General features: G+C 40.2%; 1 protein-coding gene across 8 annotated transcripts in view; it reads left to right on the top strand.

The window, feature by feature from the left end:
* Window positions 1-13,214, top strand: part of DYNC1I1 (dynein cytoplasmic 1 intermediate chain 1) — a 202,722-nt gene that overhangs the window by 52,723 nt on the left and 136,785 nt on the right. For 6 of the 8 annotated variants that reach the window (XM_066197155.1, XM_066197143.1, XM_066197173.1 and 3 more), the window contains exons 5-6: window positions 2,506-2,565; window positions 6,559-6,674. In XM_066197155.1, the coding sequence (XP_066053252.1) occupies window positions 2,506-2,565; window positions 6,559-6,674 (176 nt within the window). The remainder of the gene's footprint in view (window positions 1-2,505; window positions 2,566-6,558; window positions 6,675-13,214) is intronic. The other 2 variants (XM_066197189.1, XM_066197182.1) reach the window with 1 other exon arrangement.

The raw sequence follows: 13,214 nt of genomic DNA, 5'->3' as shown, positions 1-13,214 counted from the left end.
GCAACTCAGCAGATTGCTTCCTCATCTATTTCTCGCACCTGTGCAAGTGGTAACACTTGTGGAGCGCAAATCTGGGAGATGTTTTGCAGATGCATTAAGACTGTTGAAAATAGATAGAATTAGGAGTCAAGGAGAATTGCTATTGAAAGTAGGTGTCAGTGTCCAGAGTGGTGAAGGCTGTATGTGAGAATCCAGACAATAAATAGTTAAGGGAAGAATGTCTCTATACATGTCTGCATGTAATGGTCCAAACCATAAGGGTTGCCCTTCTTGTATTTTTGGGATTTGAGTGCTATCTTGAATGAGATCTTGAGATCTCTAAATTTATTTTGTTTCAGAATTTTTATCTGGGTACCAGATAAAGGTGCCTTCTCTTGTGACCTGGCCTGGATTCTTGGGGGTGGAACATAGGGACCATACTTCTAGAGACCTGTTGCAACCTCTTACTATAATCAAATGATAAGGGTGTTCTTTCTGCTGAAATAGCCTTTATTTCCCTACAGATCCTGTAGGTTTGAAAGTGAATGTTGGGAGGAGGAAACTGGAATGAGTTATGTGTATTTTCTTTTAAGAGTTTGGAAAACCTGGACATGAATGTACAAGTAGCCCCTAGGCAGCAGTAAAATTAGACACTGGCACTCATATAGCGAGTCCTAATATATGCAACTGACCTTGGTGACATTACAAGAGTAATCTTCACACAGATAGCATTTTTAATGGAGTATCTATAATGCATTATTCATTGATGCCTTTGCCTTGCATAAGGCATTCAGATCTTATGTCCACTTCCCACAGTACTTACACTGCAGTCAAGCTACAAGGGAAAGATCTGTTCTTTATTGCTGTATTAATTTATCTCTTGACCTTTTCTAATACGGTTTAGTTATGGAGAAGCCTTTCTCTGTCAGTATTAAGTCTTTTATACTGATAAACATTATTATGGATCATAAGAAGTTGAGGGAAATGAGTCCCCTTACGTTGCATGAGAAAGCAGCTTTGCCCTACAGTTTTTCATTCTTTTTGTGTGCACAGGGTGTTGAGATTGATTCTTTTTTATTCTGAAATGACAAGAGTGCAACACATGCCCTTGTCTGTCTCTCCAGAGAGTGAGTTAACACTGGTAATAGAATGGGTGAGTTTACTAAGGACAGGAGGTAGAATAATTATTTGGCTTTAATAGATCTATTTCTGAACTAATTCAGTAACCTGTTAGTTTATATGGGTGATTCATTGGCAGAGGTTGTTACTGTTGCAGAAAGACTTGTGTATATTGACCACAGCTGATTATATGGCTGGTTTTGGCTGGACCTTGTACTCTTACGATCTCTATGTCCTCAGAATTTGTATTCAGATGAAATTAGGGGAGTTTTTAATTTTGACAACTATCATTATCCAGCATGTCTTCATGAAGACTTGCTTGCTTAGGGAAGGAGCGCTTTCTTTTGCTCTAGCCTCTGCTGGTGAAAGCAGTGCATAATCTAGTATTCATACTGCAGGAAAATGTGTCTGGGAGCCAATTGTGTGTTCCTGGTTCTGTCATGGATTCTGGCAGTTTTCTTGCATGTAAGATGTGGTTTCCTGAGAGTGGAAAAATAAAGTAAAATTAAGAGACAGGGAAGGAGCAGGTTTTTTGAAAACGTTGGCCTTGATATGTCAGTTTTTGCATTTCTAAATTGGAGGATTCTGAATATTTCACAGGATTCCTAAAGGCTCTCATGAGTGTTTGCGAGGTGTTTTAGAGCTGTTCACATGGGAAACTGCACTGCAGTGCAAGGAGCAGCATCTTCACTTCTGACCACACCATCTCTGGAACATTTCTACATTTAGTGGTAGCCTCATCTGGTGGCAGTCCATAAGAGATTGTCATAGATCTGATTTTCTCAGATGTATTATTGCCCTCTTCTCCAGGAATTTTATCAGGAGGAAAATTAAAACTTGTTTGTTTGTCCCAGAGGCCCTCAGAGTATGTCAGAGCTGGTATCAGTGTGCCATTTGTTGTCATATGCACTACGTGATGTTCCTGCCCAGAGCAGTGTTGTACAGGATGGATTACTGCCTGACTCTGGAGTGTGTGAAGGGATAAACCCTTCAGTGGAGTTCATAGCAGGTGCTCAGTCTACCTTATTATAAAAACATAAATAAATTGTGCCTGCAGATTTTGCAAATTATTATGAATCCATCAACCTAAGTGAAAGAGTTAGAATTTTTCAGGGAAAAGAAAAAAAACCTCAACCCCATGTTTTGTTAATCAATATGTGACAGAAAATCCAGCCTCTTTCCTCTGTTTATCAATAATATGTAATTTTAGTAAATTGCTTGCCCTGTCTCAGTTTGACATACAAACCTTGTTTGACATATGGTGGCTGTTGCTTGCACCTGGAGGTTGAATGATGTACTACATAGAGCATGTAACTAAGGAGATGGGGTTTTGTTCATCCTTTCAGTTAATTCTGTGTGTTCTTTTCTTCCCTTCCCTTCGTGCTGCACGGCTGATTACCACCCTAGGACCTTGCAATGGGACACAGACCCCTCAGTGCTGCAGCTCCAGTCTGACTCTGAACTTGGGTATATGTCAGCTCTTTTTGTTACCATTTCTTTGCAAGAATTATGTTAAAAATTCTTTCTAGTTGAGCTGGTTGTATGTGATTTTCATTTGCTTTTTTGGCTCAAAAAGACCATAATTTAAGTTTCCTTTTTTTCAGCTTCATAAATAAGAAGCTTCAGCAAAGTCATCTATGTGGAAAAAAACCCCCAACTATTTAAACAAGCTTATGAAAAGATAAATTGCTATTTCTGTTGCCTGAAACACAATACAAATAACTATTTCATTGCAGATGAAATGTTATTATTGTGGCACATATGTGCATGCATAGTTACATTGATCTTGTTTGTACCTGCTGATTCAGACTGTTCTCTCTGAATCCTTTGCAAGATACTTTTCCCCCTCCTTTCTGCTGGCTATAGTTATGCTGTTTCCACATGCAGTAACAATGTCCCCTTTTCCCTTAAAAGCTGTGTATGTGTTTAAAATTGTGCTCTTAAGTATGATCATAGTCCAAGAATTAGTGCCATCTTATTTGAGTTCAGCCCTATGAAGCTTTTTAAAAATTGTAATAGAGCTAAAATGAATATTTTTATAGTTTGGGATGGAACTTCTTTACCCCATAGAAGTAAAAAAAAAAATAAATAGTTAATTTAAATAATGTAGAAATGCTTGCCTGCAGAAGTGTTTAGGATAACCTGTCCCTCTAGAAGGGTGGGGAGCAGTACCTCAAGTTCTTCAGAGCATGAGTCATAGGTAAAACCAAATCACTACACTGAAAAATTTGCTCTACCAATGAACTTATGATGTTGCCTGTTTTGAGTCTCCAGGCAAGTGTCTCATGTTTTACTTGTTCATGTGCTACTTCATTCACAATTCTGTAAGAAAAACAACAACTTCCCTTTAGCTGCTGATTGACAGTGCTCCCATCTGCAGTTAGGTGTATTAGGTTTGTTCACCAGGAAAGATATGGAAGGAAAGTATCCAGAGAGCTTTCTAGACAGAAATATTTCTCCATATCTGAATTCCTAGGAATGTTTGCAGTTTACACATGAATATGGCTTCAAATAGGTCACACTTCTAAAACTTTGCCTGGGCTGTACCAAAAAAGTAGAGTTTTTTGAGCTATTTTGACCTACAGAAACCTTTTAGAAATCCCAGCTGCTTTTTTTACAGAAGTTTGGATTAAAAGATGAGGACTCCTAGGAGCAAGGTTTCTCAAACAGCTGTGCAAGGCAAGTTCCTTTATCTTACTCATGAAAAGATAACTCTGTATGTAGCTACAAGACTTCAATCATTTACTAGCAGTCAGTGCAAGGACAGAAAAGAAGCATGCCAAAGAGCAAATCCACAGGTACACATTTTAATGGAAGTCCTGCTCCTTTTGAAAGAAAACTGTTTTCAAACCCGAGGCAGAGTTAAACTTTCCTCTGGTGTCTTGAGACTAGAGAAAAAAACCACAACAAAACCAGTGCAAAAAAAATCCTGCAGTCAGCAATTAAATGATGTGTGTTGCAAAACACTTCTAGCAGACACATCTTTCTTATGATACCTGTGGACAGAAGGATCAGTTTTAATGCATGGGTTTTAGTCACTATCCTCCTACTGACATTCCATTGGCAGTTCAGAAAGGAATCCTTCAAGGCTTATGTGCTCTCTAAAATGAATATTCATTGAATTTATGAGAATTGTGAGTACCTCAGATGAAAAACGAGGGTGGGAAAACAATAGACCATTTAGTGTTGTCCTAAAAAGAACTAGAGACTAGAGTGTTCCAGCACAGGTTTGGTAGAATCTAGATATTGAAAGGATGCTCCAGTTGTCCCTGAATGCTTGGGATCAAAGACTAGGCCAACTTTTAGTAACATAAGAACAATTAGAGGTGGCTTGACACAGGCAAATAGCAATCAGAAGATCACATTCCTTCAGATGAAAAATGGCCTCCCAGTCTTCACCAGTAATTATTGGATATAGGTGTCATAAGGCATTTTTACAGGTACCAGCAGTGATTGAATTGAAAGTGTTTTAGTTGAAGAATTCCATGTATTATCTCAGCCCAGTGCCGCGGGAAGTAACTCACTTCTGGGACACAGTGAGCAAAGTGGTTCAATCCACCCAACCTGCAGTTACATCCAGCTCACTGTTCGGGTCATGTTCCCATCCTCAGGCAGTCCAGGAGATAAGGAGTGTCCTCATGTGACACTGTTTTAGAGTTAGGTGAGGTTCTAATTAGGTCCAGATTAGACACATAATTAATTAGGCATTATACCTAACCAAGACCACTGTCAAGAGACTCTTTCAATGCAAAGGTTTAAGAACCTCAGTAAATGGAAAGAGCAGCCTGGGGCAGCAGGGGACTGGTTACATAGGGAAGTCAAACTGACCAAGTAGGCAACAGAGATTGCACATCTGGTGCTGAGGGAGGGAAAAGCACATGAGAGTTTGCTGAGGTGAGATATTTATTCAAGATTGAATTCACACAGACTGTAAGTTAAAGCAGCTACAAAATGTAAAACTACTAAAATTTTTGCTAGCTGAAGAAACTTTTCTGCCCTCAGTAATGAGGTAGAAGTTTTTCTGTAGAGTTTTTAGACAATTGTAGATTTTGTTCATATTGGTGAAGTCAGAGATGGTTGTAAGGAGGGAGATTTGTTAGTTTTTCTTCTTTGAAAAGAGGAAAGACTCAGAGCTACAACGACTGTTTCTGCTCTAGTGGTTTGTTGTACAATACAGCTGATTTGTGCTGATTACCTGCTGAATCTAATTGCAGTCAGCTTAATAACAACCCAGGCAGTAAAATAGATTAGAAAAAATACAGCTGATGTAGCTGAAAAGTTCAGTAGGGTTTTCCAATGGGACAGTTTCTTTTTGAGTCTCCCATTTCCTTTCAGACATCAATCTTAATTGAATACCTAAACCACTGTAAATTAATTTAATCAAAACCCCTATGACTTCTGTTCTTCGGGCCATCTGGAAAATGAAGAGGATATGAATAATGTGTAAGAATTTTCTGCTTTTCCAAATTGTTCTCTTCAATAATGTGGCAAGTTGAGACATTGTGTCCAGGAACTTATTTCCCCATAACTGCACAAGCATGCTCACACTTGTTGATTTAGGTAACTGGCCTTATTTAGTTAATTTGTTTATTATGTTTGCATTCTTTTCTCTGTGGAAAGTTGGCATTTTTTCCAGTAGAACACTTCCAAGTGACCATTCGTATATCTTCACTCCATGCAGTCAAATAATATTCAGGAAATAAACTGATCTTTTTCCCCTGCTGCTGAGCGAACTGTGCACAACTAAAAATGTCCATGACCATGCTCAGCTGCCTCCCTTCTTTTTGCCTTACTCTCTTACAGTTAGTTTGCTTCACTGATTTATTTTATATGGTTTATTTAAAGTAAGGGAAGTAGACAAAATAGAAGGCTAAACTTGCCCTACTCCATTTGTGTTTTAGCTCTCCTCCAGCCCTTGCATTAGGACTCCACTAATCATAAACCTACTTCAATGCCACTGTTAAAGACTCCTGTGGAAGGGAGAATCTCCTTCTTTATGGAAATTACCCACCTTGCCAGTTAAAGACTCTGTTGTTGCTCCCAGCTGAACATCTGGCAGTCCTAATCCATGCTGGTTTAAACCCACTGTACCCTTTCCACAGCTGTGTATCCCAGGCTGAGGTGAACTCCTTTGAGCAGACAGAACATCATAGTAATGATGGTATGAAAGAGAATTTTGTTGCATGTTAAGAGGGACACAAGCAGGCTGTTTCTCTCTCCCATTTGCAGTCCCTCTCAGCAGCATGATCTAGAGGTTGAACAGCTGTACTTTACTATGGCAAATGGTTCCCAGGTTAATTTTCTTCATTGCAATGAGGTACTTCTCATGCATACTGTGTTGTGTTTCATCTTAACAAACACTGAAATATTTTTATCCTGTTCATAACAGCAAGCATTTGTTCCTGCTGCTGATTTACATTTCACATGACTAACCTTTTGATGTCGTGTATTCCACCTTAGACGCAGACTGCACAAACTGGGGGTGTCAAAGATCACCCAGGTTGATTTCTTACCTCGGGAGGTGGTATCATACTCCAAGGAGACGCAGACACCTCTGGCCACGCATCAATCTGAAGGTAAGGTTTATGTTTTTTTTAAAAAAACATTTTAATAGAGAATTTGCATCTGAGTTAAAGAATGTAATAAAAATAACAGTAAGTTATAACATAGCTGCTTATCATGTATTTTCTGCAAGACAGGTATTGTTTATGTGATTTATGGCTGTTCTGATGAGAATAATTATAAAAATCACTTTAAATGCAGGTGGAACCAAACTACTTCTGACTTACAATGGGTTGGCCTTAGATAGCAGTTTAATGGGAACATGTTTAAAAATAAATCATTATGAATATAATTAAAATTGCACTTTATTCAATTTTTTTAATGCTTTCTCAAGGAAGTTATAAATTCTATGCTTTGTAAAGAGGCAGCGTTGGAAAGCTGCCCTCAGTTGTTTGGTCAAGGTAATTATGTCCCCCTGCTCTAGGTGAAGCTGAGAGAGAAGTTGCAGCTTAACTCCGTATACTGGAAAAGGAGGTTTGCATACTTTGATGTGGACAGTCTGTCTTTCTCTCTGCTGACATCATGCTGGCATCTGAACTCATGGAGCTGTTTGTTGGCTATTTGGCTCTCTTGTTGAAAAGTAAATACACAGAGTGGCAGGGGGTTGCTGATCTACTGGTGTTATACTGTGGAATGCTGATTGCAGGTCAGTGGTACCATTTAAACTGAATGCAAAACTGTACATTAGCCTATTATTAGTGCATGTTATATATGCACTAGAACAAAGCAGATAGAAGAGGAAAAACTCGTAGCCGTCTTGACCATAATTTTTGCTGTTAACAATGAAGGATCAAAAAAAAGTTCAACTGAGTAATTTTCTGCAGAATATAGTGTAGAACTTTACTGGGCTTCATTCAGAGAAGAAAAATACTCAAGTAGGTTCAGAAGGTGGTGGTGGTGGTGGTAAATGTGTCTAAATGTAAGTTACTGTCAGGGAAAACAGAGTGATAAACGTAGCCAACTTTTTTTTTTTTTTTTTTTCAACTGGGTTACCAGGTCTGCCTTAGGAAGCAGAAATAGAAACCACTGAGCTAGATGCTCAAAATCTGCTTTTCTGGAGCACAAGTTTACCCTGGTCATCTGTGGCATGAAATAGTGCTTTCAAACACAGCCAGCCTTTTGCTTGGGTGATGCTCCTTGAGCAGCGTGTCCAGAGAGCTTTGCCTGCTTGTAGGGAGAAGCTGTCTCAGAAGCCTCCTTGGGTCAGTCCAGCTCATCTCTGCTTGTCTCTCTGTGGGCTGTTGAAGCCTTGAGAAAATGCGTTTTGCACCTGAATCTTTGGCTTCTTTGCTTAAGACCAGTTGATGCTCAACCCTGGAGCATTTTCATGAATTCATCGTTAGACCAGACGTAGGGGGTGTCCTTCTTCTCTGACACATGGCCTTTATCCAATGCAAGAACCTATGGATATGGGGAATTTAGGACATGGCTTTGCGTTTGCCTCCCTCAGACCTAGGACTCCAGCACCCATGAGCTGACCTGCCTTTCTGAAAAGGACAGGCTCACTTAAGAAAGCATCTTCTTTCAGTAAGATCTTGCTTTCTGTCTCAAGGAGCTCTTCAACTATTACAAAATCCTTTTCTTGCTAGACAAGAGAACAATCTCCTACCCTTCAAGGAGAAAACCCCAAACAGCAGTGTGATGCCATGGAGCCTGGCAGTCAGAACAATGAGCAGACAGGCAGTGGGGTTTGAATTGGTCCTCCCAGCAGAGAGGAAAGTCACTGACTCCACATTGGTGTGAAAGAGGATAAGAGCAAACATAAAACATAATGCAGTTTAAACTGCCTAGGCCAAAACTGTGACGGAAGAGCTCAAATATGTGGGTTTGGTGACTGGATTTGTTATTTTCCTATTCTCTGTCATCACAGCCAAGGAGAAAACAACAAAAAATAGAGGTGTTTTACATATTGAAGCACAGAGGAAATAACACCCAATCTCTTCCTTCAGATGTGTGAGGGAGAGAAAGTGTGACTTACATTTCCTTTCCAATCTGCAGCTGAGGAATTCTCTGCATTTATCTTGGATATGATCATGGCTGTGCATCAGTAAAGCAGATTCAGGAAAGTTTGGTTATTCCATTGAGAGGCTATTTAATTGGAAGTTCTCTAGGGGATAAATAAGCACTGTGATTTTGGTCTCCCAGCTCTGATGGAAATGAATTCTCAGGTTTCCAGTCTCCTAGGCCTCTTTATGAATGCTGAGCCCTTCATACTGTCAGTCTAAGCATGAAGAGCAGAGAGAGATTCCTCAGGAGACCAGCTTAGAGAAGTCTCTACACTGTTTCTATGCATTCATGTGATAAAATATAGCCATTATTTTTTCAAGATAAATTGTTCAGCCATTACTATGGTTATGGGCTCAGTTATTTAGCATCTGAAGCCTTAGAGTTTGAGAATAGAAAACAAGAAACTTATTTACTTGGATGAGTCAGCTTTTGAAATTCACTTTTCACTGTCTGCCTTAAATACTGGAAATGTCAAAATGCAGAATTTTAGGATGAGATTGCCCCATGCTTGTTTCTTGTTTGGAAGACAACTAATGCAGGGTACAGCTGGTTGGAAAGGTGGGTGGAAAGAGGACTTTGACTGCATTCAAAGTTCTTCAGCTTTTTTGAAATATCCTCTTCAGGTTTTCTGCATTTGCTTCTCTAGAGAGAAAGAAACTCTGAGGTACTTTAAACCTACTGCTGTTCTGGCACGCAGTGGATGTTCTTCGTGGTAATGGCTATTGCCCACCAAACCTTATAAAACTGGAAAAGGAAGGGTTCACCCTGGTGAGTCCGTGTGGTGCCAGAGAGCCAGATGCAATGTGCACTGAAGTCTCAGCTTGTCAGCTGCTAATTTTAGAAGAAATAGTGTGGCATTATTCTTCACTGTATAAGAAACAGATTAACTCCTCTTTTCAGAACAGGTAATTTGCTTTATTTTGGAGGAATAATGACATGTCATTTCCCCCACCAACTCTGTTATTTAGGGAGATGTGTATATGCATCATTCAATCCTTTGATCACAAGTACCTAATTCTTTTGCTTTATTTAGGTCACAGTCGGCTTCAGCCTTGTCTTTTCTTCCTTGCAGGATGACTTCAAAAACATACAGATCTTGGCTCTGGAGCCTGAGAAAAAAACATGCTTTTTACTTTTCCCCTCCTCCTGCTATAATTGAACTTGAATTCAGTTATTTGTAGGCATTGAGAAACATTTTACTTGTGCTGATTTTCCACTCTGGAGTTGATTAAGACCTGGACCATGCCAAATATTTATTGAGAGGTCTTTGGGACACTTCCTTCATTCTGCAGAGGCTCTCACATCACCTCAGGCCCCATGTAGCCTTCAATGGTTGGACCCTCTAAAGCACTGCAAACCTGTTATTTGCTAAAGGTGCACCTAGGAGAAAACAGAAAAGCTATGACCTGGCCTGTGCCCAGGACAGGTCCCTCACTGCTGTGCAGCAGTGGACTGAGCTCCGTATGACTGCCTGCATACAGATCCACCTTTTCAGACAGGAAAACAGTCTGCACATTCAGTCTCTGCTAGATGCCTGCCTCATCTCCAGCTTACTGTTCTGCTCTTTAATGGGCCAGGAGGTAAAATCTCAGAGAAGGGAGATAGTCCTCAGATTTGGGTCCCCTCAGAAACTGAGGGCTGCAAGGAGAAATTCTGCGAGCTTTCTGGTTTTGCTGTCCAGTGTCAGGAGTGTTGTTATTCCTCTTTTGTGAAGTGGAAACTACTTTGTCAATAAAATGAGGTGTTCTCACATTCTGGCTTGACTGACTGTCACTGCAAATAGATTAGTCAGAAATGCATTCCTGAAAGAGTAGGTCCTGTGTACAAGATCTGACTTTCTAAAACAATGGAAGTCATGGACACTTCATCAGTTTATCATCTTCAACAGATGTTTATTCATGGGGGGAAAACAAATGATCTGCCATACTCACCTCATGAGCAGAGTAACCTCATCCTATGTCACAAATGGAGCCCAGTTCTGGCAAAGAACACAATTGAGACCTGTGATCCATCTGTTTATTTGACATTTTCAAACACTAAGGGTATTCTGACTGTTAGAGTAAAAAGAAAAATAAGCTCTCTACTCCATCTGGAAGTAGGCTGGAATGAGGTGGCAAAATGGAGGTGGAGCTCCAGAGGTTATGTTGGGTTCTGCCTGTGTCTGACAGTGTAATTCTCTGAACTAAGGTTCCTGAAAGTCACCCTTTTAAAGCAGTGAGAGAAGAGAAGGGAATTCTGCTCACAGTCAGGCTCATGAGACGCATGAGTTCAGGTCTGTGTGTGATACCAAATGTTAGGTGCCTACTGTAGGGTGAACCAAAATTCTCTAGGTGTCACTGATTGCATTGACTAGCTCTTCACTGACAAACTTGGTAAGAGAGCACTTTATATAGCCATATTGATTTAGGTTTGTCGTGACTGAGCAAAATTCATATGTCTAAAAGAGTGATACATTGGCATGATGTGAGGCCTGTGGCCTGCCTTGAGTTTTGGTAATTGGATGGGAAGTTATCTGTGACTGAGACTGACAAGCTCCAATGCTGTGAAAGCAAGTCAGGCCTCTGGAATTTTATCATTTCCGTGATAAAATCCATGGATAAACCTATTTATACTTTTATTGTCAGGGTCTGAGATTTCCAGGTTTAATCAGTGAGATCTCTCTGCACATGCTTTAGGATACTGTGCAGAAGACCTCTAGCCCAGCAAGCTCTGCCCCAGTCCTGCTGTGCCTTGCTGTGCCTGACTAGCTCAGCTCTAGCTTTGTGAATGCACGCTGCACTTTGGAAAAGCCAGTCCAGGAACTAAGTGAGATCATATTTGAGCTTTCCCATGGCCAATCTGGCTGGAGCTCACGAATCAGAATCTGGGGTTTAAGTTAAAGAGCTTACTTTGGCTTTTCCCTCCCAGAGAATTGTGAGCTCACCTCCAGTCTGAAAAGGACAAATCTGGACACAAGAATTGCTTTGAATGCCTCATTTAATGGGAAATGCAGATGCACGTGCATCACCGTGCATGCAACATATGTGTCAGGATACATGATAACGTGTGATGAAAATTGGACATAACTAGGGGGAAAGCAAAGACCTTCTGTAGTAAACAAAAGGAGGTGCTGCAAAGCAAAACTAGGACAGAAATCACTATTAAAAGAGAAGATAACCTAAAGATGGATCAGTGTTAAAGCAGAGAGACTTTTTTAAAAGAGACAGAACCTTAGGATTTGTACTAATGGACAATAATTTTGTAATAATGCTTTGTCATTTTGTAAAATATTATGCTCCACCCTAAGCGGTACCATGTATCACTAGCTGGTCTCAGTTAGCTGTAAAAATCCAGTTTGCCTTTTCTTCTCAGACTGCAGTCCATCAGAGTTGTACCGTGGATCTCAATAGCTGGCATAAGCACTCTGATTCGAGACAGCTTTGTTCGATTAAATCAACAGCGCTTAATTTGTGCTGTTGTACCAGACTGTACGGGATTGGATGAGACTAGAATGAAGCGGTGCAAAGATTTGAGGCATTGCATTATATAGAAGTCTTTCAATAATCCCTCTTTCTTCCTGTCATAACTGCATCACCTTTTCTAAATTACAAGGTTTTCAAGGTGGATTTTTAAACTTCTTTTTTTTTTTTTTTTTTAAATTTAAATTTGGAAAAAACTTTCAAAGGCATTCAGGCAGCGCCCTCTGGTGGTGCAGCGGTGAAGCGCCGCGGCTGAGGAATGCCGGCAGGGAGGGATGCAGCGATGCTGGAGTGACCTGCCGGAAAACACTCGCCCCATCTTTTTTCTGAGTCTAGAATTATACTTAACAGAAGGTGCTTGAGTTGTATGATCGAGATGTTTGAATGCACGCACTGATGAAAGAAGTGTGAGAAGAGACCAAGGCATTACATAGAAATTGGGGTGGGAAAAAAACGTTATTTAGAAATGTTGAAAAGCCTTGGGAATTTGGTCATAGGTATTCAGGGCAATAATACACTAGTGAAATCAGGTGCACACCCTTGTTATTCCCAATGCCTTTTTAAAGTACAATTTGTTAAGATACATATATTCCAGAACAGGCACAACTGGCAGCTACCAGGTTGTCTGTATTCCACTCCAATTCCACTCTAGCAAGCTACAGACAGACACTGGATTTATGCTTCTGAAGGTTTTCTTCACCACCTGGCTCATGATAATTTTATGTGGTAAAGAATTATAATAAGGACTTAGCTTTAAAAATGAGTTTCTCTGGTTTTTGTTGTGCAGAAAAATATATTTGACACTTGTAAGGATTTCTTGGAGGAAGAATGAAGAGGCCACAGTCTGGTCATGGATACTTTGGTGTTTGAGTGCACAAATGGACATCAAATGTCTGTTCTCCTAAAATGTATAACAGGCTTGGGCTCAAACAGGATTTCTGCAAGACAGTTGCAGTCCATTTCTAAAAGGTGGCCCAACAGTATATAAATCAGCAGTCAGTGCTTCGGTATTTACTCCCATTCCCTGTTTCCCTGTTTCTCCTTCCATGTTTTCTCTACAGACTTCTGGAAAGAGCTTTTCTCGAGATG

This window comes from Chamaea fasciata, unplaced genomic scaffold, assembly GCF_029207755.1.
Source record: "Chamaea fasciata isolate MVZ Bird 193981 ecotype frontalis unplaced genomic scaffold, bChaFas1.0.hap1 SCAF_1, whole genome shotgun sequence".
Lineage (NCBI taxonomy): Eukaryota > Metazoa > Chordata > Aves > Passeriformes > Sylviidae > Chamaea > Chamaea fasciata.
The sequence above is the reverse complement of the archived record's forward strand: the minus strand, read 5'-3'. Positions and strand labels throughout refer to the sequence as shown.